Genomic DNA, 26,314 nt, shown 5'->3' with positions numbered 1-26,314 from the left:
CTTTTTATCCCCCCACAAAATGATGAAGCCAAAGCAACATATGGAAGTATTTCCCCATTGTAAGTGAGTGAGGGGAAACGCATGATTTGCAAATATTGTCAAGTGAAAAATGTGTTTCCATCCTACTAAGGTGGCCAACTACATCTCTCTATGTAAGAATGTTCTGCAGATGTGAAGAACTCCTTCCCGGGTTTACTAAAAGTGAGAACAGTAAACATCTTCTGCTCTCTCTGGCCTCAAGAGCATCACAAAGTGTGGTCCAGTCTACAGGTTGAAGCCCACAAATTCCCATTGGTTTCATTTGTCACAAAACGGACAGGTGTGGGTCAAGAAAATACTGATCAAGTTGTTCAAAGTAAACGTTATTGTCAGTAACTGGGTATTCATACCCATAGAAAGTCTTAAATTACTCAGATCTTGCTTTTGGTCTCGAGGCCATCCCTGAGAGTGAAAATAAGCCTTGTTGTTGACGCCTGCCTGTATAGGGAGGATCTATGAAAGAGCATCTTGGAGCATTTACACCTGGGCTCGAGGGACAGGAGCAACTTGCTGTGTGCTGATAACGCCTCCATCAGATTTCAGAGATGCTCTGAGGAACAAGAGCAAACAGACACAGTGGAGTAAAAGGCTGCCTTACAAAGGAGAGGGCAAAGGAGAGTAGATCTGTTGCTGACTGACAGTGCCAGTGACTGGAAAAGAAACTCCAGAGTTCAACTCTAAGCCTATGAATTCCCTGGGAAACTTATAAATGCAGATTCCTAGGCCCTGTTCTAGCAGTCTGATTCACTCAGTCTGGGTGGGGCCAGGACTCCTCACTTTTAGCAGCTGTCCCTACTGATTAAAAAAATAATAACAGCAACCTCATTGAGATATAGTTCACATACCATAAAATTCACCCCTGTAAAATAGTTGTGTTTTTAGCATATTAGCTATTTATTGCAACCATCACCACTATCTAATTTTAGAATATTTTCATCACTCTCCTCCCCCTGAAAATCCATACCTATTAGCAGTCATTCCCCTCTCACACACTCCCCCCTCACACAGCCCCTGGTAATACTAATCTACTTTCCATCTCGATGGATTTATCTGTTCTGCACACTTCATGTAGATGCAATCATACAATATTTCTTTTGTGTCTGGCTTTTTTCCACTTAGTATGTTTTATTTTTTCACTTAGTATGTTTTTAAGGTTCATCCATGTTGTAGCATGTAATGCTGCTGCTGCTGCTGCTGCTAAGTCGCTTCAGTCGTGTCCGACTCTGCGACCCCACAGACGGCAGCCCACCAGGCTCCCCCGTCCCTGGGATTCTCCAGGCAAGAACACTGGAGTGGGTTGCCATTGCCTTCTCCGGTAGCATGTAATAGTCCTTCATTTTTTTAATGGCTGAATAATACTCCATTGGAGGAGGAAATGGCAACCCACTCCAGTATTCTTGCCTGGAAAATCCCATGGAGCCTGGTGGGCTTTGGTCCATAGGGTCGCCAAGAATCAGACAGGACTGAAGCACCTGAGCAATACTCCATTGTGTGGCTCAACCACATTTTGTTTATCCAATCATCTGTTAAGTATACGAAGATAGTATATGTGTTGGCTCATTCAACAAACTTTCCTGAATACTCTTATTTGATTTGGGGGAATCTTCGGGGCTCAAACAGAACTCCTAGAAATAGGAAGACTTTGGTTGTTCCTAGAAAAGCCGTTACCTTGGCTTTACCTAGTGTGTGTGCTGAGGACCTGGTGTCTGTTCATGGTGTGAAGCACGGTTTAAGCATTTGATCCAAGAGTGCAGACTGTGATTTTGCCAAATAATGGCCCCTGGGTGTGGTTTTGAGGCAGCATGTAGGCTTAGATTTCAGTTATTCCTCATCTACTTCAGAATCTCCCATCTTCTTGTAGGGGGGAAAAAAAGGGCCTTTTTTTGTGTGTGTGTGAAAATACTCCCCCCAAAAAAGCTGTTATGTAAAGAGCCAGAGCAGCCTGTTTTAATTTTAAAAATTATTTTTGTTTGACGATAATGAAAATGAAGCATTAAGAGGCTCAGGAATGAGCTTCGCTAAGCAGTTAGACGCAGCAAGAGTTGTATTATGTGATTGCGTGTGTGTGTTTTCCCTTCTCAACATACTTTCTGAAAGCAGACACCTTCTGGGTATGCTGGCTAATAAGAAAAATGCTCAGGGAATTCACTGGTGGCCTAGTGGTTAGGATTCTGGGCTTTCTGCTGTGGCCTGGGTTCAATCTCTGGTCAGGGAACTGAGATCCCACAAACTTCTTGGTTAAAAAATAACAAACGCTCAGCTGAGAAAATAACTGTTTTTGTTCTGCTGTAATTGTTATAGTTTCTTCTCAGTTCTGTTGCCTGCTGTTTATAAGCTGATAAAACTAAGTTATTAGAATCATTAAAGCTGGAAAGCTTGTTTTATTTGCAACAGAAATAAAAACCACTGAAAATTTAGTTTTATTAGTATGATATCATTTGTGATATAAACTGTATTTTTCACTCACTATCTCAAGTCTATTTTATGAATCAAGTTTTATATATATATGTTTACCTATATTTCGGAACCCACATACTAGCCATAGAACACTAAAGGCACGGGAAAATTACAGTTATATATATTTTATTCCTCACTTCACCTCCTCCACTGCCCAAATTTATTTTTTTCCCTTGAATATCCCTATACTGTATTTTCAGTTGAGATAGAATTCACATAAAGTTCACCATTTAAAAGTACACGTTTTAGGGACTTCCCTGCGGTGCAGTGATTAGGACTCCACACTTCCACTAGTGTGGGGGAAGGTTTGATCCCTGATTAGGAAACTAAGGTCTTACATGCTGCCTGGGGTGGCCAGACAATTAAAAAAGGCAAAAGCGCGCAGTTTAGTCATTTGTGATGTATTCACAGTGTTCTTCAGCTATCATTACTATCTCTTTCCAGATCACTTCCATCAGCCCCAGAAGAAACCTTTACCCATTAGCAATCATCCCAATTCCCCCTTGCCTCCATGGATTTACCTATTCTGGTCATTTCATATAAATAGAGTCATGCAATATTCCTCTTGTATCTGGCTTTTTTCACTTGGTGTGTTTCCAAGGTTCAGCCATGCTGTAGCATGTAGCATGTAGTCACCCTTTATTCCTTTTAACGTTGAACTGAATAACATTGTACTGTGTGGCTAGACCACATTCTGTTTATCCATTCATCAGTTGATCGACATTTCCAGATTTCAATTTTTATTTAAATCACTGTTTTTATAAGATTTGGGGAGGGGACTTCCCTGGTGATCCAGGGGCTAAGAGTCTGAGCTCCCACTTCAAGGGGTCTGGATTTGATCCCTGGTCAGGGAACTAGATCTCTCATGCTACAACTAAAGACCAAAGATCCCGCACGACTAAGACCCAATGCAGCCAAATAAATTAAATATTTTTTAAAAAAGAAAGATTTAGGGAGAATCAGTTTTTCCTTCCTTCACCCCCACCCCATCTCCCTGTGACTTAAACATGCCCAGATTTTTTTTTATAGCAGTCTCCGAACCAGTACTATCCACGCTTCTTTTCTTAAGTGACTTTGATAGCAAAATTTCTACCCACCATATATTACTATCATCTCCCTGTTCCCAACATCAAAACCCCACCAGAGCTAAAAAGGTTATTACTGTTGGGTGATATCAACAATCAGTAGCATCCTATTTAATTTTTTAAATATCACAAATGGATAATTAATTAATGCCCAGAACAAAATACGAGCAGTGCTTCATTGTAAGAGGCCAGGCCTCAGACCACGAGCAGCGGTCTTCCTGGGCTCCTGGTACTGCAGACAGTGCTGGCTCCAGCAGGTGGATTTCCTACTTGCCTTTGCTGCTTCTTCAGCGGCAGTGCACGAGGCAGAGCGGCAGGTGCGGACCTGGTTCTAAAGGAGTTAGCATCTGCCAGCTGGGGGCTCCTCGCTTCTTTTCACCCAGGACTGCTCCCCTCCCTACTCAGGCACCCTCAGCTTCTGCTGTAAGAACTGCTCTCAGGGAAAGATCTGATAAGTCAACTGCTTCCTTCCTGTTTGTGGAAATACGCTTTACATCTCTTTGAAAATCTTGATCTTTTTGGGGGGAAGTACTTGTTTTTAAATTAATGATCTCACAGTTAGTACTCCAGTGGAAGTCGCTCTGTCATGTCTACTCTTTGCCACCCCATGGACTGTAACCTACCAGGATCCTCTGTCCATGGGATTTTCCAGGCAAGAGTACTGGAGTGGGTTGGCATTTCCTTCTCCAGGGGATCTTCCCAACCCAGGGATTGAACCAGGGTCTCCCGTATTGCGGGCAGACGCTTTACCGTCTGAGCCACCAGGGAATGATCTTACAGTTAGTACTCCAAACTCCCTTCAAGAAAGTGTTTTCAGAGATCAGGCTGGAATTTTAAGCCTTAGTGGGTAAACGTGAAGGGGTCACAAAATAATATAGCATTTTGGTCTCCTAATGTCAGTCTGGAGCAGTTAAAATTTTCTGTGGACTTTTGAAGTTGTTTAGAAACATCTCACTTTTTCTCTCTTAATCTCTCTTAATTTTCTCTTAATCTCTCTTTTTCTCTTGAAAAAGTAAAGGTAATTCATAGAAGTAATTAGGATTAACAGGCTGAGACATTTGAAGGGAGTTCCTAACAGATTAAAAGTTTAGAAGACTCTCCCACCATCTCTTAACTTCACCTGAGCCCTCCAATCAACTTGGCATTGAGCCCAAAGAGAAACAGGAGTCAAGAACAGATTTTACAGTATTCACTTTAGCAAGGAGAAAAACAGGATTCAATTATGGACTAGGTTGATAAATATAATTAGCTATAGCTGTTGGCATTTTAAAAAATATCTTCTTCAATTTGTGAAACAATTTAAAAACTTCTGGAAATGTTTGTATATGCAAAACACATGAACCTTCACGTGCCCATCACCTAGCTTTAAAATTTTGTGTGACATTTTATTCTAAAATTATTGGTACTAATTAAGCTCATCTAGTGAATGGGAAGTTCTGTTTTTGTGGTAGTTGAATGAGAAAATGTATTACTAGTCATGCATTCATAATACCTACTTCAAACCAGCCTGTTTAGATCACAAGGCCAAATTACCTAGCAAGAAATAAGCTTTGTATTGTGTAAAGATCACCCAAGGCCTTTGATTTACCATATTTATGGTTTTGTTGTTTGTTTTGGCTGTGCTGGGAGGCTTGTGGGATCTTACTAATAGTTCCTCCAACCAGGGACCAAACTCGGGCCTCAGCAGTGAAAGCTCCAAGTCCTAACCGCTGGGCCACCAGGGAGTTCCTTGATTTACCATATTTAAATGCAGGTTCCAGGCCGGCCCCAGACAGTTGGTTTTGGTACATTGGGTTGGTGCCCAGGAATCTACATGTCTGACAAGGTTCTCAGTTTGACTGGATCAGATCCTCAGTGGACCACACTTTGGAAAACAGCTCCATTTTGCAATCCCAGATGTATAAAGTGATAGAGAAGTTTGTCTTGGTAACTTAATTCGCAGAGTACTCCCATCTAGCAAGTTAGACTAGGCTTGTCACCTAATTAATGACCTTGAAACATCAGAAACAAAAGGCAAGTGTCAAAGTTTTGTTGGAGCAGCGTTTTCCATTCTCCTATGAATTCAGAAATGTTGGTGAGCTGGTTGCTGAGTGTGCTCAGGGGTCTGTGCCCCGCTCAGTTCCAGCCCCTTAAGCCCACTTGAACTTGCTTCTCAGACGAGGGCATCAGCTGTGTCTCTAGAGACTGTGGTTTTCGGACTGGAAGTTATAATTGCCTGATGGGAATCAAGTTCACTTAAGTCCCGTGTTTTTTAAGTGTGTCTCTGGATCTTTAACCTCAAAGTTCACCCATGGTTCTCTGTGCATTAGACACAGTGGGCTTTGTGATTTTCGAAAAAGCTGTGGCTTCCTGGGAACTTCAGAGAAACCGTTTCCTTTGGGGAGAAGGGGGGTTGTAGGGCTGATGGTGATCCGAGCACAGTTCTGGTGCTCTCTCCCCGGGGGCAGATGCCATGCCTTACTCATCTGTGAATCCCCACGGCATCTGGCACAGGGCCTGGCACCCTTTCCTAGCGCCACTGAGAGGGTGCCAGCCTGAAAGAAGAGGGTGGGCAGCGAGAGTTGCTGCTCACGTGGAACAAGGCTCTGTCGCTGGGGTTGGTCTGTGTGGAGGCGGAGTGCCGACACGCGGAGGGCAGTGGGGAGTGGCTGTTATCCTGAGTCTGGTGGGGCCTCTGCCAGAATCAGGACAGAAGGGCAGTCTCTGTCAGCCCAGCAGCGGGGAGAGGCTCCAGAAGCTTTGCAGAGCATCATGAGAGGGGCACTGAGTTCCTTCCTGTCCCCCAAAGGCCTCTCAGGACTCTCCTTTCTAATGGGAGGGGAGCCCTGGAGCCCGGCTTCTTTCAAGAACCAGGCTTGCTTTCAGCACTGACATATCCCAAAATGCATGGTGCCACTCTCTGGGGAAGGGGGCAGCTGATTCCCTGCGCACCCAGGTCCAAGCTCCGTCCTCCTCTCCAAACACATGGTTTCTCTTGATGTTTTCTCAGCTCACCATTTCCTAACTTCCCTCTTTTTAATTTGTTGCTCATGTCCATTCTTCTTTTTCTCTTTCTCCCTCTAGACTTCCTCTCCTCATTCCTAAGAGTGATATGCACGTCTCAAAGCCTGGCCCCTTGGTTTCTTGGGGGAAGGGGATGCCTAGTCTGGGCCTTGGGGAGCCATGCTGTCACCTGGCAGGTAAACCATCCTAGGAGAGGGGATAGGAATCTTGGAAATGTGAGAAGGAGCTGGGAGCAGGATTCCTGGGAGGTTCAGTTAGGGCTTCCCTGATAGCTCAGTTGGTAAAGAATCCGCCTGCAATGCAGGAGACCCTGGGTCAGGAAGATCCCCTGGAGAAGGGATAGGGTACCCACTCCAGTATTCTGGCCTGGAGAATACCATGGACTGTATAGTCCATGAGGTCGCAACTTTCACTTTCAGTGGAGAAGACATGTGGATCTCCAGAGTCTGAGTATTCTCCAAACCTCTAGTCAAGGAGTCACCTTCTTTCCATCAAGTGGGACCCAGTCCCTCATGTTCATGTTTTACAGAAGAATTGCAAGGCGGATCCTGTTGGCATCCGCCGAGGGGTCTCAGCTTCCTAGCCACGCCCACCTAGGCCATCTCGTTTATCCTTGTGACGAGAGACGCAGAGTTCTGCGGGGACTTGCTACTGAAGTAGCACATTTAATCAGTTACTTCAGTTCATTTGGGTGTCAGGCCCTGGAGTCTTATAAAACTGCTGCTTCTCCACTGAGACTGCTCCTTTGCTACCCGCGTGGTCCTTAGCATCTTGCAGGTTTGAGATGTTCCGTGGGAAACCTGGGTCTGCTAGGACCGTCTCCTAGTTTTCATAGACCAAACAGATCACCTGGTGGCTAAGCATTTGCCGCTTCTGGATTCTGAGCCTCTGAAAGAGTCTTTCCATGCAGGGCTCTAAAGCCAAAGACAGTGGGTTATACCCAGCGTCAGGGCAGCAGAAGAATAGAAGAGCTCTCTGTAGGCATTGCCACTTGAGCAGGTGGTTTATTTCTTTTTTCAAGTTAGTAACAACTCTTCTCTTCTTTGGGGTCTGTTAGCACATCACTAGTTCTTACAGAGCCTTGAAAGAGTGTCAACTTGTGCTGGTATTTGTTCTACTTTCTAAGATCACATGGTTTTTAAAAATTTTTTGGTTACTTCTATCTAAAAGACACACACACACACACACACGCCTGCACATATGAGAAGCGTCGGCATGGGGGCTGGATCTGGGTGGACCGCAGATTCTGTGCCTCTGACCCCACCCCTCTCTGCATCAGGAATTCTATATGGTGCAACCCAGTCACCCGCTACTCTGGGGTGGAATCCACCAGGGATAGTTTGGGGTGTGGGCCCTGGACTTGCTGCCATGCTCACTGAGTGTGCTCCCCGCCCCCCCCAGGCAACTCGGAGCTCCTCTTGGTGTTGACAAGATGACTGTGCAGGCCGGCCAGGGGCAGCCACAGCCAGACTGAAAACCTGGGCTACGAACTGGCTGACAAGAAGAACTTTTCTCCCCCATGACTGCAGAAGTTGGCCCAGATTCTCAGTCTCTTTCCTTTTTCCACTGCCTCTCCCTCCTCACGAACCCCACCTCCCTGAGCTAAGGAAGCTTTCTGGTCTAAGTTGTTGTGATGAGCGCCCTCCCCTGTAAACCATCTCCATGCCCTGTGCCCAGTCAATGGCACAGGACCGCAGTGGTCAAGGGGAGGTCTGGCTGATGCCCGGGGTCCATTTCAGGCCTTATCCCCATGTGTGCCTTCCAGTCCAAGCTTTGTTTTTCTTTTTAAAAAACTGCATTTTGTTTACTTATTTTTAGCTTTTTATTTTGTATTGGGGTACAGCCAGTGAATAATGTGATCATTTCTGGTGAACAGCAAAGGGACTCAGCCGTACATACACAGGTATCCATCCTCCTCCAAATCCCTCTCCCATCCAGGCTGCCGCATAACATTGAGCAGAGTTCCCTGCGCTGTGCAGTAAGTCCTTGTTGGTTATCTGTTTTGTTCAGGTGTTTTAATTATTGTTGAGCCCTAAAACTTTGCGGTTGCACCTGTCCACACAGCCTTTTTGCCCGTCTTATATTAGCAGGGTTGTTTTCTCCCCAGATGGAGCCCTTTCCTCCAGATCCCTGTCTCACATTCTGCAGTGGAGTTGGCAGTTGGTGAGCTGTTCACAGCTGTGCATCCCAGTCCAGAGCCCCTTCAAAGGCCACAGAATCCTGGAAGCAGGAACTAGAGAAATTCTTGGGTCCAGCAAACATGTGCAGAAGGCACTCTGCCCCTGGTTTCATCATCCTTCCCACTGCTGCTTGAGCTTTGTAATTCCAGGGTAATTTTCTAACAGACTAGCCTTTTTTCCTCTTCAGTTTTTAGATGGACCCTCAGTGATTGTAAAGTCACTCCAGATGTTTGGGATCTTAGACAATAACTGTAACTATTACAATAACACTAGTTACCATTTATTGCTAACAAGACTTACGATGTATGCTGTACTGTGGGTACTTTACATATATTAACACATCCTTTCACTCATTTAACTTATTGACTACCTGCTATGTATTGAGCATAGCGAACAAAATAAATTTGGCCTCTGCACCAATGAAATGGTGCCGTATTCTCATTGTAAGGTGAAAAAAAATGAAACCAAGGGCCAAACCCAGGTCCCTTTAACTCCAAAGTCATATATTCATCTACTGTCAATATTATTTAATAGTACATATGATGTTAATGATTATGTATTATATCATCAGTTCTCACTAAGTGTGAACTAACTTGAATTGTGTTTTTAATGTGTCCTATCTCTTCATCTTGCCTCTAGACAGTAAGAGCAAGGATTTAAATTTCTGGCTTTTGAATTCTCAGTAGAATAACTAACTGATTCTAACTCTGATTCTGACTAAAATTTGAATTCATGCTAATGTCCTCAGTGGTGACAGAACTATTAAAAAAGGGTTTCTTTTTTGTAAGTGCTCTGTTATGAATGGTAATTGATTATTTAAATAAGGAAATCTGCTTTGATAGCCATATTTAACGTATGAAAATTTATTTGCAATTTCACAAGTTTCTGATTTATGCTAAGCAACCAAGAACAACAACATAATTTACATGTTAATATCTCAAGCCAGGAAGAAGTCTTTATATAAACAACCGTTAGTCTCTGGACTAGAAAGCTAGATAGTAACAGGATGTGTGAAATTGCTAGTTACTCATCCCTCATGTGAACCTTAGCTGGAGTTTCCGAGAGCCTGTGTATTCAGAAAACATGCACCATGAAGTCGGTCCATGCACGCTTGCTCATCTTGGCACATTTAAGGTCACTGTGCTCAGTCATGACCTTTGCTGGTGGAAGAAATGCTTTGCATTTCAAAACACCGATACTCTCATGCTCATTGTTGTTCAGTCACTAAATCGTGTCTTACTCTGCGATGCCTTAGACCGCAACACACCAGGTTTCTCTGTCCTTCACTATCTCCCAGAGCTTGCTCAAACTCATGCTCATTGAGTTGGTGATGCCATCCAACCATCTCATCCTCTGTCACCCGCTTCTCCTCCTGCCTTCAATCTTTCCTAGCATCAGGGTCTTTTCTAATGAGTCGGCTCTTCACATCAGGTGGCCAAAGTATTGGAACTTCTGTTTTTTCTTTCTAAATAATTTTTAACATCTTCATGGCACTAACTAATCTTCTAAAATCACATTTGGAGACCTATATCCCCACACGTTTATGTTGAGTGACACCTTTTTGCAGTGATGAAAATTGTTTTCTACTCCATCCAGTATAGTAACTGCTAACCACACATGGCTACTGAGTTCTTGGCATGTGGCTGCTGCAACTGAGGAACCAAAGCTTTGATTTAATTTGATTTTAGTTTAAATAGCCACATGTGGCTAGTGACTACCATACCAGAGAGTGCAGTTCTAGGCCATGCAGGAAATATGAATCTGCTCGTTTACTCACTTGTTCATACAAGAAGTATTATTGACCACCTACTCTGCCAGGTGTTGTTGGGGTGCTAGGGATGAAGCGATAGACAAAACAAAACGATCCCTATCTCCCTAGAGAAACCAGTCTAGTAGGGTTTACATTCTAGAGGAGGTTCCAGTCAAATGCAGCCAATCATTGTGGCTTTACCCACTCAAATCAGGACAATTTATCAAGCCCAGAATTAGGGAAAACTTCATGACTTATGGTATTTGTTGTAATTTTGTTGTTGTTGTTGTAATTTTTAAATAATCCTTCCAAAGGATCTTCTGTTGGTATAATCTTCTATCTCATGAAACTTCTATTTTCACTGGGAAAAAGCTAACAATAATGATAACTGCCATTTATGGTACACTCACACCATACTAAATACTTAATCTGGGCTATCTTATTAAGTGTTTACAGCCACCTTGGTAGGTATGTTTATTGTTATTCCCATTTCACAGATGAGGAAACTGAGATTTAGAGAAGTTAAACAACTTAGCCAAGGTCACACAAATGGTCAGTGGTTGAATTAAGATTCACACCCAAGTCTATTGAATGCCACAGTCCAATAGCTCTTTCATTCCGTTACGCTGTCTCCCCAGGAGAAGAACATAAAGTGATTTTTAGATGGTGGTTTCAGTGTTTGTGGCTTGCAACTAGTATCTAACATTTATATCTGAAAGTGAAAGTGAAAGTCGCTCAATCATATCTGACTCTTTTCAACCCCATGGGCTGATTATACAGTCCAGAATTCTTCAAGCCAGAATACTGGAGTGGGTAGCCTTTCCCTTCTCTAGGGGATCTTCCCAACCCAGGGATCAAACCCAGGTCTCCCGCCTTGCAGGCAGATTGTTTGCCAGCTGAGCCACAAGGGAAGCCTAACAATTTATATCTAAGTTTTAGCAAATCGCTATGATGTGTCAAGAACAATAACCAAGAATACCTCACTCAGTTATTTGTCTTTCTTGTTTAGGGTCAAGGTGGATGGTCCAAAGACTGGGGGAAACGCTCAAAGGCAGCCATTTAGGTCCTCCATCCCCTTCCTAGAGACTGAGCAGGATCCAGCCTTCCGAAGAAGCCCCCTGGAGAGCCTCCATAACCTGATGCTAGAGCCAAGAGTGGACTGTTGTCAGCAGACCATGTTCAGCCCAGATATGATCATCAGTGACTCAGCTTCAGATCTCAGTGCTAAAGGAACCAGCAGGGCCGGCAAGAGGCAGCTGGGCAGTGTTCAGGACCCCTGCCCTCCCGCCCAAGGCAGGGCCCGGCACACGTCCCTCAGCATAAAGGACAAGATATCAGAATGGGAAGGGAAAAGGGAGTTGCCCACTCCTGCCCCTGGCAGGAAGACAAATGGCCAGGAGGATTACCTGATGTCCTGTGTGACGGAGAGGAGAAGCAGTGATGGTTCGAGGACTCGGGTCACCGAGGCTCAGAACGGAGCGAGGCTGGACGTGGAAAGTAGAGAGGATGAGCGGAATCAAGTGAAGGTCAGAGCACAGGATGCCAAGCAGAGGCCGGACCTGAGCCAGCCCGCCCGGGAGCTGGCTCCCAGCTTGGGCAGAGGCCGGGAGCCCAGGCTTGGCAAACAGCGCTTTCAGAACGATAGCCTCTCTGTGCTGAAGCAGGTCAAGAAACTCGAGCAGGCTCTGAAGGATGGGTCTGCCGGGTTGGATCCCCAGTTACCAGGCACGTGTTATTCCCCACACTGCCTGCCGGACAAGGCCGAGGAGGCGCCCGCCCTTCCTGAGCACCGTGGGGGTGGGAGCGGCTCAGAATTCAGAGCCCACCGTTTGGACCTGGAAGCCAGGGAGCCTACCCTTGAGGCTGCCGAGGAAAGGAAAGGCTTGTGCAGGAGGCCCTGTGACCAGAGCCTGGAGAGTGTGTACAGAGGCTTGGAGGACCCCCCCACAAAACCCTTCATCAACCCCTTGCCCAAACCCCGGAGAACTTTCAAACACGATGGAGAAGGGGACAAGGATGGGAACCCAGGCACGAGCTTCCGGAAAGACAGAAGGAACCTGCCTCCTCTGCCCTCTCTACCTCCCCCGCCCCTGCCCTCCTCTCCCCCGCCCCCCTCGGTGAACAGAAGACTGTGGAGCGGGAGACCAAAAGCCAGCGCTGACCACAGGTAGGCGACCAGTGACTTTATGCCCCACGGCCACTGTCTGTTCTCAGCCTAACTGTTTATTAAACCATCGGACCTTGTAGTTAGTCGAGACCGTCCATAGCTTAAGATGGTTCGTTGATTAAACCTGAAGACATGGTAACTGGTGTACAGGTGTCTTGTGCTTGTTCCTTGTCCTCATAAAGAAGAGTATTCACTTCGAAAGATCACCCTGTAGGTGTGAATGAGTGCTTGTAATTCAGACAGTAACCAAGAGTTAAATGAAAACGTGTGTTAACACTGGCAATGTACTAATTGATGCTCATTCTGCCACTACCACCCCCACCTTGTGCGTGGTGCTCCAAGTCTCTCCTCCCTCTTGCTTTCATGTTTTTTCTTGGTATGGACTCTAGAAACACACCGCCTGGCCTATCCTGGCCCTCTCACGGTCTGTCTAACTTGGAACAAGTCACTTAACGTCTCGAAGCCTTGGTTTTCTCATTTATACGTATAGATGCTCACGCGGTAAATATTCTGTAATGTTGAAATACCTTAGATAATAAAACCTGTGAATGCTTAAAGGTAAAAATCTGTGCTTTGGAGACAGTTTCTTTTCTGTTCTGAAACCTGATCTCTAGTCTGTTTCTGTAATGTGCTAATTGGTTTGATACCTCCTAATCTGGAAACCCTCTACTGAGGATCAGCTCCTCCAAATAGCTGTCTGTCCCTGCTGTCACCACTGCTTCCCGCCTGGGTTTAGCCTGACTCCCTGCAGTAGGGCTTTTGGTACTAATCCTAGAGCTTCTGTTGGCCAAGTCCACCTACGACCTCCGTCCTTGCCAAATCCAGTTTGTCAGTTCTCTGTGCTTTTCTTGATTGACCTCGCTTAGCCTTTGCGGACCAGCTTGACTCACACCCCCTTGAAATCCTGTGTTCACTGTAGGCTTCCAGACCTCCTGCTTTCCTGATAGTCACACTTCACTGGCTGTACCTCCTCTCCTTCTACCTGTTGAGTAACATCCCCCCTCAACCCATCTACACTCCATCCCAGGATCAGGTCTCCTCTCCTCCATCTACATGCACTCCCTTAAACTGGTCTCACCCACTCTTATGGTTTTAAATGTTAGTTACATGCTTATGGTTCCCAAATGTGTGTCTTCGGCCCTGACCCTCTTCTAGTTTTTGGTTTGTGTAGTCATCTCCTGCTTGGGTCTCCATTTGGTTATCTAATAGCTTGAATTTAGTATGTCTAATCCTAAATTCTCAGTCCGGGCCACTACTAAAACGATCTTCTCCCCAGATAGATGCTCTCTGATTAAATGGTATCACCCTTCGTTTTGTTTATGCCCCAAACCCTGGGAGTCATGATTTCTCTTATTTTCGCACACCGCCAATCTAATTCATCAAGTCCTTTGGTTCTAGTTTTAAAGCGTTTTCTTAAACCTGACTACATCTCCTCCACCGCTACCACCTTAGTCATGTTGTATCTACCTGCCCCCTAACCCCAATATTTTCCTTCCCAGCAGCCAGAGGAGTCAGAAATACAGATTCAATCATATCAGTTTCCTACTCAACATGGTCTGTCAGGAAGGAGTCTTTGGGTGCCACAAATGTAATTTCTTATGTTCTCTTCTAGGGGAAAAAAACTTGGCTATTCTAGAATTTCCAGAAATACACACATATGTATTATATCCTTTAAAAAAATGAAATCATGCTGTATACCAACTGTGTTTTACTTAAGATACCATTGAGATATTACCATGTTGCCACCTTTTTCTTTTCACCTTCCTTTTTTAACTGCCATCTTTACATCATGTGGCCAAACTGTATTTTAACCATTTCCCTGCTGATTTATACTTAGATTGTTTCCAGTTTACAAATAGTGCTGTGATGAGCAGAATACAGCATTAGAGAAGACTAATTAGCAGAATACAGCATTAGAGAAGAGCCAGAGAACTTACTAACTCTGTTGCATCCTAGCTGTGTGACATTGGACAAGCTACTGAATTTGTCTGAGCCTCATTTTACTTATCTATAAAATGGAGATAATTATAGTAACCATTTCATAGCTTTGTTGTGAAGATTGGATGAGTAAATATTTGTAAACATAAGTTAAAACAGAATCTGGTATATAGTAAATGATTAATAAATGTTAGTTGTTATTTTTTTCTGACTGTATTCTGTTTAATTAATCAGGGTACGTACTTCTTTTCTAGGACCAAACAGTTGTAACTATTTTAACCTCTTAATCTGTTTTACTATCTAGTAGAGCCACCCCACTCCAGTCCTCTTGCCTGGAAAATCCCATGGACAGAGGAGCCTGATAGGCTGCAGTCCGTGGGGTCGCTAACAGTCGGACACGACTGAGCGACTTCATTTTCACTTTTCACTATCATGCATTGGAGAAGGAAATGGCAACCCACTCCAGTGTTCTTGCCTGGAGAATCCCAGGGTTGGGGGAGCCTGGTGGGCTGCCTTCTATGGGGTCGCACAGAGTCAGATACGACTGAAGCGACTTTGCAGCAGCAGCAGCAGAACTTAACAAAAATTTCTTATTGTTGCTAATAATTAATCAGTGGGTTCTTTTGGACATTCTACATATTCTATCATGTAATATACACATAAATGATCATTTGGTCTCCTTTTTAATAATTATAAAGCTCTTAATTATTTCCTGATTATTCTCCTTTTTCAAAAATGTCTTGAATATTCTTGGATGTATTTTTCTAAGTATCTATGCATCACTGTCAAATTTCACACACAGTAAATATGTCAGCTTTTAATTGGGATTCCATACATTTGCTAAGTTTATAGTATTTTATCTTTTTGTTGCCATTGTTAATGGAATCTTTTTTTCTCATTATATGGTCTTTGTATTTAAGAAAACTATTTTTATATTTCACTCATTTAAAAGAGCCCTTGAAGAAATTTCTTACTGTTTCTAATTATCAGTCGATTCTCTTGGACTTTCCATGTATGTAATAATATTATTTGCAAAGAATTATCATTTTAAGTTTTTTTCTTTTTGATTTATATCTCCAAATTCTCTCTCTTACTAAATTGCACTGATACTTTTATAACAGTGTGAAATAATAGTACTGATAGCACTGGGCAGCCTTGTCCCGCCCTAACTTTAATGATAATGCTTCTGGTGTTCTACTTCCAAACACCCCTGTTGGAGTTGCATTTTCATTCTGTCAAGGTAGTGTTCACTGGTAGCCCCCACCCCCTTTTTTTTTTAACTAAGAGTTTTAAAAATTAGGATTGGGTTTGTCAAATTACTTTTCAGAAACTTTATATGATCATATGGTTCTTCTTCTTTGACCTATTAATGTTAATATTCTATTTAAGATTTTTGTATAAGTATTCTGTAAATGGGACTACTAGTCTATACTTGGATTTTATTGTAATAACTTTACCAGCTTTGGTATTAGTGTCTTGTGATATCTATAAAAGCATTTGAGGGCTTCCCAGGTGACTCAGTGGTAAAGAATCCGCCTGCCAATGCAGGAGACATAAGAGACATGGATTTCATACCTGGGTCGCGAAGATCCCCTGGAGGGCATGGCAACCCATTCCAGTATTCTTGCCTGGAGAATCCCATGGACAGAGGAGCCTGGTGGGCTACAGTCCATGGGGTCACAAAGAGTTGGACATGACTGAGCATCCAGGAGGAGAAGGATAAAAGAATTTATAGGCTTTCTTCTTTATGTAATGAGAAAGTTTGAATCCATCTCTAATTCTAAATTCTTTCCCAAACCAGCACCAACCTGAGAGCCCTGGGTGCTCTCATGACTTTTCTGCTTCTGTCCCCCATGCTTCTCCGGAGAAGCCCTTCTGTGCCCTTTATGGGCTATTCCTCCAAAGAGGGCCTCTTTCCCAGAAGCAGGTTCGCTCTGGGAAATTGGAGTCTTCGAACTGTGTCATCTGTGGGCAGACTGATCAACCTGGTGAACAGTTATTCCCATTATCTTTTCTCTCTTAGCTACCATCTGCTCTTTTCAGTCCTCTAGCATTTTCTCTAAAACCAGCTAAAGTTACTTTGTTTCAATCCAAAGATGAAATTTTTTTTGGCCAATTTGGATATGGTTGCATCAGCTGTGTTTAAAGAACTTTTGGCTTTGGAGTTCTCCTTTTGTTTGAAATTGTACAATGGAGGTGATGAGGGCAAGATGTTCACTTTCTACTCTTGAAAAACAAAATATGCTCTTTATTGGGGTCCTGTCACTTAAAAAAAGAAAGAAAAGGCTTAACTCTGAATTTGGCAGACTTACTGTCCTCTCTGAGGCAGGAAAGCCAAGCCAAGTTGAAGAAAGAAATGATTAAGGATTTTGAGGTTATGAGGGTTTAGAATTACACGGCCAGGCTGAGCACTGCCGAGAATGTATCCAGCTTATTTTCATATGCCAATTAGTCCACCTCAGCAAGAGCCAAACCAATGAATTCCGATTCTGGGTTTGAGAAAATGTCTTTTTCTTTTTCTTCTCTTTCTCTCTTCCTATTTTTTTCCTGCTCTTTTTCCCCATCTTTTCTCTCCTTTCCCTCCTTCCCCTTCTTCTCTCTTCTTTCTTCATTTCTCTAAAGCCCCAGGAAATTAAATGCAAGGACTTACGCCTTCAATCCTAAAATGGAACAGGAGAAACCCTCACATGTCAGGAAATTCCAAAGATAAGGTTCCTACAGCAGCATTAGCTTGGTTATGTATGTTTTATGGCATACGTTTAATAACTTTGGCAGGAATGCCTTAAGGCTGACATTTAACAAGAAAAGTTATTATTTTTTAAGTGTAAGCAGCATCCCGAATTCACATGTGTCTGTATCCCCAAAGTGTTTTAATTTGAATTCAGATTTTTTTTTAATTTTAGTTTAATTTGATCACATGACAGAGTTTTTGGATCTTTTTGAAACTGAATAGCCATGATGACCAAAATTTCAACTTTTCAACCGATTATCTTGGCATCACATAGATCCAGCCTTTCCTTGGGGCTTTAGTGTAAGACTTTGAGAACTTTTTGAGGACATGAAACCTCGGTCATTAAATGGCTGCCAAATCATATGGTACTGTTATCGATTCTGTAATCTCCATCTTCTCTAGGACTGATGGGGACCCTTCAGCAGTCCAGCTGGGCAGCTGCCCTCCGCTATCATGCATTTAGTCTTGCCTGTACCAGCCACGTTGTGGTCTGTCCTTGTCACTATGAGTCTATCTCGGCCACCACGGCGTCCATGAGGCAACTCTCCGATGCCTAAAAACAATATTTAAAAATCTTCAAAGGGGCAAATTGTTTGATTCATTTGAGATCTAGAGCAAAAGTTACTCTGAAAGCATCTGAGAAGCTTGACTTTGCAAATTCATTTAAAAATTTCAATAGCAGTTGCATTAGAAGACAATAAGATGAGAGCAGAGAGAGTGGTCATTATTCTTCATTAGAACAGTAATTGAACAGTTTTATTTCTCATGAGAAGGTGGAAATGATGGATATTAGGCACAATAGTGGCTAAGGATAGGTTTTCTCTTTTTTTTTATGATTCAAGATAGTTTTATTACAACCAGCTACAGATGTCCAATCAAGCAGATATTGAAAATATATCATTTAGTGTTTCTCATCTGACTAGTCCCATCTCTTTAGCTATATCTTTTTAAAAGTGTCATATTTTTTTTTCTGTAAGCTTAAAATACTTTTAACATATTTTTGCAGAAAATAGCATACAATTTGTGTTAATCTTTCAAAGGTAGACTTTTGCATTTTTATAAAAAGCAAGAGACATAGAAGGTCTGTAATTTGAGCAAAGTTATATATAAAATTGATAACAAAGCTAAAATGAAAAGTAGTTCTCTTTGAAACTCCACTATTTGTTACGTATCAAAGTGAGGGCAATGAATCAACCTTTTCGCTTCAGGAAGAAAGCTACAGTCCTGCTTGCTCCACAGTCTGCAAGATAGTTTTTGCTTCTTTGTGAAGAGTTTAGGCATTCCATGATGACTGAGAACATTCTAAGAAAACATTCTTCTATGAAATAGTTACATTTTTCTGTTTGACCCAGCTTCAAACTTACTTTGAAATTAATAACCATCTCTTTCAAAGAAAGGATCTCTGAAGAGCTTTTCTAGGTAATTTTGAGGACCATCATAAACTGAGCTAGCTGTGTTTTCCCCTTTCCTATTTTAGGGGGATATACTGAACGTGTGTCAAAATGTGCAGGGTAATTCAGTTTGTACTCTCTTTTACAGTGCTTCCTTCTAGGCTTCATTATCCTTAGTATGTCATATATTAGCTTTGAGTTTGACGAAGATGGTCAAAATAGATCATCTTTGTTCATAAACTTTTTATTTTCCAAAATCCTCCCCGTCCTAAAAGTATTAGGAGAATCTTCTAATGTGGTCCACCCATTGAGGATGCCTGTATCTGAATATCATTTTTTTTGGTCAATATCCTTAAAGCAATATGAATTTGTACTGAACAATTCAATGCCTAATAAGGGCCTGGAGTAAAAGATGATTTTTTTTTAACTCCAAAGAGGAGTAAAATTAGCTTGATATTTTATTTATTGGTTTGAAAATCCTTTGAAGAGGTGATAAGGAGACAGAAGAACTGGTGCCCAGGCTAACTTTGACAGTGTCATTCAGCTCGTTCATTTTAGATCAACTACCAATATCCAAGTCTTGTTCTTACAACACTATTAAAATCTTCTCCAGACTTTAGCTGTTTGTGACACCAATGATTGCTTCCAATTTTTTTTAGGTGAACAGTTTTAATGGTTGCATATCAAAGGCAGATTGTTTCTCCTATAGCCACAGTAAGGTTTCATGTGTGTGTATGTATGCTCAGTTCTGTCTGACTCTTTGTGACTCCATGAACTGCAGCCCGTGAGGCTCCTCTGCCCGTGGTATTTCCCAGGCAAGAATACTGGAGTGGGTTGCCATTTCCTTCTCCATGGATAGTTTTTCTTCTTACATTTCTATTTTGGATCCAGGATAGAGATAAGCGGAAACCCAACATGTGTAGTCATAACCCGGGGTGGAGGAGATACCCAGTAACAGAGTGACAGCTTAGAGCTGAAATAAGCCTTCTCTTGCTTAGCCCCCACTCAGGGGTGAGACTGCCTGGGACCTGGGACCCTTTGTTACAGTGCTGCAATGCTTGCTCCTCAAGCAACAAAATACAAAGAACTATAGGGGACTAAAAATAACTGTGTGCATGCACTGTTGGGGCAAATTCTGAACAAAAGATCCAAAGAGACCAAAAAATGCAACTGCCACTTCTGAATAACTGGGAGCAAAAGCAGGGTATTGTGCATATGTTCAGTGTACAACATCACCTAAGCAGTGGGCAAACACCTAAGTCACCCCTCTGGCCCAACCCCTAGAAACACCCCTACCTTCACATCATATAAGGAACCAGCTCACCTCCACTCCTTCCCCAGTGAGTGAGCAAGCAAGGGAACCTGCTGTTTGTTCTCTCTCTGGCTGCTGCAGCAGGAGCCCCATAAAGTGTTGCCTGAATTGCTTGTCTGGTCCCTGATCAATTTCTTTTGGTGAAGGAGGTCAAGAACCCTGGTCGGTAACAGTGGTATGATTGCCCTGCCCAAGAAGAGCTGCTCCTGGTCACCGGGTATGGAGGGAAAGTGAAGTCGCTCTGTCGTGTCCACCTCTTTGCGACCCCATGGACTGTAGCCTACCAGGCTCCTCTATGCATGGGATTTTCCAGGCAAGAGTACTGGAGTGGGGTGCCATTTCCTTCTCCGGGGGATCTTCTCAACCCAGGGATTGAACCCGGGTCTCCAGCATTGCAGGCAGACACTTTACCGTCTGAACCCCCAGGGATACCACTGTCATGGAGGGAAGCAGGGTCTATGGCAGCTGGGGGCGGGGGGCGAGGGATTCAGAACACGGCATCCCTGGTTTCAAGCTCGTGTTTTAAGTGGGTGCTTGGTCTCAGGCCATCCAAGCAAATGTAAATACAGCCAAAAATAATTCTGGGAGCAAAATGTGTTCAAAAAATTGACAAAAAATCAGCTCTCAGAGTACAGATAAAATTTTTTTACCCCCAAATAGGGATGAATTGTAAGCAGTAAAGGTGACCATTAAAACCAGCTTTTAAAATATTCACTCACTTATTCAATCAACGAATATTTGCTAGGTACCTATGTAGTATTAGGGTTTCCCTGGTGGCTCAGATGGTAAAGCGTCTGCTTACAATGCAGGAGACCCAGGTTCGATCCCTGAGTTGGGAAGATCCCCTGGAGAAGGAAATGGCAACCCACTCCAGTATTCTTGCCTGGAAAATTCCATGGACGGAGGAGCCTGGAAGGCTACAGCCCATGGGGTTGCAAAGAGTCGGACACGACTGAGACTTCACTTTCTTTCTTCCTTCTTTCTGTGCAGTATTAGGTTGTAGCAAGGAACACGGTAGACTGAGACCCCGCCCTCATGAAACTTGCAAGCTAGTAATAGAACTACACACCTAGTTGTGTTATCCACCACTCTCAGCGCTGTGAGGAAGCCGGTGGTGCTAGGGGTGACTAGCCTGTCATGGAAACAGGGCCGGCTCGGGTACAAGGGCCTCAGGTCCCCAGGTAAGGGGGTGGGCTGGAAGATGAGGGATGCATTTTGAGTGAACAAACAAGCAAAGACCCTGGGGCAAGAAGGATTTGAGCCCACCAGAGGACAGAACGTGAAAAGCAAGGGTTGAGCCAGAGGGATAGGAAGGGTGTGAGCTGAGGCCCAGGGGCCTCTGGAGTCAGCTCTGAAAAAGCACTGTAGCCCAGGCAACCGTTGGGCCTGTTACTAAAGAGGAACAGGAAGCAGTTGTTTTTTAAGAAGGCGGGGGAGACAGTCCGATTTGTGTTTTTTAAGAGCTTGCCCCTCCATTCCGCAGCAGCGTGGAGACTGGCAGGGGCACCGGGGGCAGGGTGGGTAGTTGTTGGGGGGTGGGAGGAAGATCACACACCTGGGGTCACCCTGCGGTCTAACTGCAGAGGGGACTGAAAGAAGCTGGTGGATCCCAGGGATACCGTGTAGGTAGAACTCTGGTTAATTGGCTCGATGTGGGCAGTGATGGAGAAGAAGAACCTGCACAGGACTTCCAGGTTTAAGGCATAAACACTTGGATGGATGGTGACAGCCTTTGCAGTTCCTTTAGAGCTTCCCCTGCGTCATCTGTTTACTTGTTTATTTTACTTCTGGCTGCTCTGGATTTTCACTGCTGTGCGGGCTTTCTTCTAGTAGCAGTGCGCGGGCTCCTCTTTGAGTGTTTTCTCTTGTTGTGGAGCACTGGCTCCAGAGCACGAGCTCAGTAGCTGTGGCTCCCGGGCTCTAGAGCACAGGCTTAGCTGCCCCGAGGCATGTGGAATCTTCCTGAACCAGGGAACAGACCCATGCTCCCTGCCTTGGCAGGCAGATTCTTAACCACTGAACTGTCAGGGAAGTACCCACACATCATATAAATGGAGACATGGGATGAGCTCTTATGTTAGTATTTCATTTACAAAAATATGAAAAAAATCACAAAGGTTGTTCAAAATGCTACTTGAAATTGCAGGGGGTTGGGGGTTTTTTTTTGGCCACACTACATGGCATGTAGGATCTTAGTTCCCCAACCAGGGATCGAACCCATGTCCCCCACAGTGGAAGTGTGAAGTCCTAACCATTGGACCACCAGGGAAGTCCCAGGGACTTCTTACCTTTGCATCACCAGCTGTGAGTTCAATTCCACTCTTTAAGAAGGTGCTTATGAAAAAAAAAAAAAAAAAAAGAAGGTGCTTATGAAACATGCAACTGAATGTGGAACAAACGTGGAAGTGTTTAAAGGAGAAAGAAGCCAATCTAGATGTGGTTATCAGTAGCCTTTCAAATTTTCCTTTCAAAGTTAATACGTAAATAAAGGTATTAAAACTGTTTTCTGAGTTAAAAAATATTTTTTCATAGAAAAGACTCAGCTAAGTTATAGGATGATTAATTTAATCAATGAGGCTCAGAACAACAAGACTGCAGTCCCAAGGGGCATTTCCGCAGATGATAGAAATGGTGCTGAGGAGGAACCAACAGCCTAATAAAGCTTTTATGTCGGTGAAAATATGTTACCAACACAGGACAGTGAGAGATCGAACTCTATGCTTGGAATTTTTTTTCCTACTGCCTCTGGAAGAGATTTCTGGTTTCTTCTTGATTATATATGGACAGTAGCTTCATGTTGCTTTAAAGTTTGTCTTTCAGGCTTCCTGTATAAGAATTAGCCACCTGAAAAGCAGCATTTTAATACAGAAATGGAAATTCTTTTTGAGAAGTCCTGTGATGAATTCTTTTGCATAGTAGAGTTTTGCACTATGATTAATCGTCCTCTAGTCAACATTTTTTTTTTAATGGAAGTTGGTAACATTTTAAAAGTGGCCTTTTCTAATACTATTTAGACTGGTGTTACCTTTTATGTGTTGGTAATCAAATGCAAAATACAGCTGATACCTTGTATTATCATCTTATTCTTGAAAATACGGAAAGATCATAAATAACGTTCAAATTACAGCTTGAAATCCCAGAGTGTCTGACAGCAGCTACTTGGATTACAGGCTAATCCCATCCTAACAAACCCCAACAGATGATCCAGATCCTTGGTCACATATGCTCGAAGTAAGGGAGCCGTCCACTGGGATTTGGAGAGCCTTTAGCATACAGACATCTTTATTGTTAGGGCATTTATTATTAAAACATTTAAACTACTTGGATATTATTTCATAAATGCATACATGCTCAGTCACTCATTCGTGTCCAACTCTTTGCAACTCCATGGACTATAGCCCGCCAGGCTGTTCTGTCGGCGGGGTTCTCCTAGGCAAGAATACTGGAGTGAATTGCCATGCCTTCCTCCAGGGAATCTTCCTGACCCAGGAATCAAACCAGCATCTCTTGTGTCTCCTGCATTGGCAGGCGGATTCTTGACCACTATGCCACCTGGGAAGCCCCCTATTTCATAAATACTTTATAATAATTTTATTATTTTAAGATTTGACCTATACGAACATTGCTTCATTGATACCTCAAATGAGATGCAAGGTGTTTTAAGAGCAGACAATGATAGAGCTCTCTGCAGGGCAAGGTCCAGCTGCAGCCCCTTTCTGCAATCAAAGAAGAGACCCAGCTTAGCCAGGGTCATGTTGGAATCCCAGGCAGTCAAGGCTTTACCTGTGGGCAGTGGCCACCACCCTGTCTCTCTGCTGCTGGGAGTAGAGCTTCCTGCCGCTGTGGCAGAAACTGCTCGGCTCCCAGTGAAGTGACCCCCACCTGTCCCTTCTTTTCCCTGTGAGGGTTCATAGCATCTCTTCATCATATAGTTTAGTTGCATTATGGAAAATACAGGGAGATAGAGGGCTTACCTGGGCAATGCTCAGTAATGCGTAGTATCATTTTATACAGGTATTAATTTGGAAATTCCCTGATGGTCCAGTGGTTAGGACTCGGGAGCTCTCCCTGCCTAGGGCCCAGGTTTAGTCCCTGGTTGGGGAACTATGATCCCACAAGTCGTGAGGCCAATAAATAAACAAAAATTTTTTAAATTAGTTCAGATTCCTAACAAAAACCTTTGGAAACCCCACCTGTTTTAATTTGGGGCCGGTGACTGCAGCTCTCCTCCTGCCTTGCCTTAATTGCATACTCTGCTTGATGCCTGTCAGTTTAAGAGCACCAGCCTCCAACCAGGTTTCCTGGGCTCTCCTGCTGTAACTGGGAGCAAGGTACCTTAGGTCTCCGGACCTGTTTTCTCACGCATGACGTGTGTGTAGTAACAGTAATCCGTCACAAGGTTGTTGTGAAGTTTGTGCTGATCCAAGAGAGGCGCTCGGTCAGCTCTCAGTGAGTACTGACTGAATGATTCTGAACAGTGTGCCTTTTCCCTACGGTGTAGTGTGCGTGCTGAGGACTCTAGCTGGTGTAAAATGTAGTCTGCCCAGCAGGGGAAACCCAGGAGTTCTGGCCCCTCCCGGCCAGTTACTTGACTCTGCTCTGGGCCACACCTCCAGCCGCAGTCCACCTGCTGGCTATTGCCAGCCTGGGCTAATGGCACCTGAACTAGGACGTGTTCGGAGTGGGTTCACAGCACAGCCCATTCCCATCTTAGAGAAACAGCTCAGACCTGCTTCCCCTCCCCCAGCCCCTTCTAGTAGAGCTCTGAAGCTCAGTCCTTCCTCTCCTCGTTGGACACCGCAAGGGGAAAAAGAAGGTGCTCATGGGTCGGTATCCCCTCCTTTGGGGCATGACCTTCTGTTCCTAAACCCCAGAACCCCAGGTGACAGTTTGAGCCTCCTGGCCTGACTTAAGGCCATAGAGATCCAGCCTAGAAGCCTGTCTTTGTACTCCTAAGTGCTGAGTTCAAGTATTAAGGAATGAGGGTGGGGTGGAGATAAGGGAGGATGAATTCAGATGGACAGATATTAAAAGTATAGGGCCTAGGCAACTCCCTGGTTATCCAGTGGTTAGGAATCTGCACTTTCACTGCTGCGGCCTGGGTTCAATCCCTGGTCAGGGAGCTCAGATCCTGCAAGCTGCACTGCCAATCAATCAATCAATAGTATAGATCCTAAGGAGGGGAAGCCTTGGGAAACTCCTACACCCAGAAAGAGGAAGAGGAAGAGGGCTGCCAGTGCAGGCCAGGAAGAGTGGTCTGACAGGGCGTGTGGAGTTAGGGCCGCCTTGCATCCACCTCCTTAGACCCTCCAGAGGTGTGCCCCATCCTTTGCTGAACAACACGAACCACACTTTTGTAAAGTATAGTAAAAAAGGATTACAAGAGGTATGAAATGAAAAAAACTCATCAGTATACAGACCTGTTTTTTTTTTTTTTTTTGGTAAGTCCATTCTGTCAGATTGCTTGAAAAGTTTGCAGACACTTACTGTCAATTTCTGTACTTACCTCGGCAAGGACTGGTAAGAGCTGGCACCGCAGCCCTGACCCGTGGGTCACACTTTGAGCACTGCTGCCTTTCACTGTGGAAACCAGGTGGTGTCATGCAATGAAAGGAGCAGAGTGGTTAGGTTTCACCAGAAACTCCCTAGTGACCTTTAGGAGGAATTTCAGAAAAAGGATGCACACGGACAGTAAAGGAAAGAGTAAAGGAAAGAAAAACCAGTGAACTATGGTAAACTAAGAGAATAACCTCTGCTCCTCCTCTCCCCCCAGTTAAAAGTGTTGGCAAGGAAGGAAGGCGAGAAACAGCAGAACTGCAAGGGCCTTGCTTCAAAGGAAGATTTTTTAAGATAGAGGAACCCCATGCTTGTTTGGGCTTCCCAGATGGCACAATGGTAAAGAATCCACAGACTGGAGTTCAATCCCTGGTTCGGGAAGATCCCCTGGAAAAGGAAATGGCAACCCACTCCAGTATTCTTGCCTGGAAATTTCCAATGACAGAAGAGCCTGGCAGGCTGCAGTCCATGGGATCGCAGAGTCAGACACAACTGAGCGACTGAGCGTCACATGCATGTTTAAAGAAAGAGAAAGAAGTTAGTGGAAAAGGAAACATTTTAAATGCAAGAAATCCCCAAAGCTTGGCAAGTAGGCAGATGGCCTCTGCCTGCTTCTGCTCTTCTGTTGCACGGCACTCTCCACCCTGTTCCTGCAGTCCAGCGAGCTGACTGTCTGTCTGCTGTTCCCTGAAATGCACCGAGGTC

The 26,314-nt window shown here is 44.0% G+C and overlaps 1 protein-coding gene and 2 non-coding genes across 6 annotated transcripts in view; 2 read left to right on the top strand and 1 right to left on the bottom strand.

Moving 5' to 3' along the window:
• The window catches only part of DENND2A (DENN domain containing 2A), a 98,467-nt gene that overhangs the window by 21,568 nt on the left and 50,585 nt on the right, over positions 1-26,314 (top strand). For all 4 annotated transcript variants that reach the window (XM_065939211.1, XM_065939212.1, XM_065939209.1 and 1 more), the window contains exon 2: positions 11,524-12,681. In XM_065939211.1, the coding sequence (XP_065795283.1) occupies positions 11,654-12,681 (1,028 nt within the window). In that variant the 5' untranslated portion in view covers positions 11,524-11,653. The remainder of the gene's footprint in view (positions 1-11,523; positions 12,682-26,314) is intronic.
• On the top strand, positions 20,821-20,893 carry TRNAC-ACA (transfer RNA cysteine (anticodon ACA)). Its single transcript has one exon. It is a non-coding gene; the product is annotated as a tRNA-Cys (tRNA).
• Positions 22,250-22,322, bottom strand: TRNAG-UCC (transfer RNA glycine (anticodon UCC)). The gene has a single exon. It is a non-coding gene; the product is annotated as a tRNA-Gly (tRNA).

Source organism: Muntiacus reevesi, chromosome 6, assembly GCF_963930625.1.
Source record: "Muntiacus reevesi chromosome 6, mMunRee1.1, whole genome shotgun sequence".
NCBI classification, from domain to species: Eukaryota; Metazoa; Chordata; class Mammalia; order Artiodactyla; family Cervidae; genus Muntiacus; species Muntiacus reevesi.
Note: the sequence above shows the minus strand (reverse complement) of the source record. Positions and strands in the feature narration are given on the sequence as shown.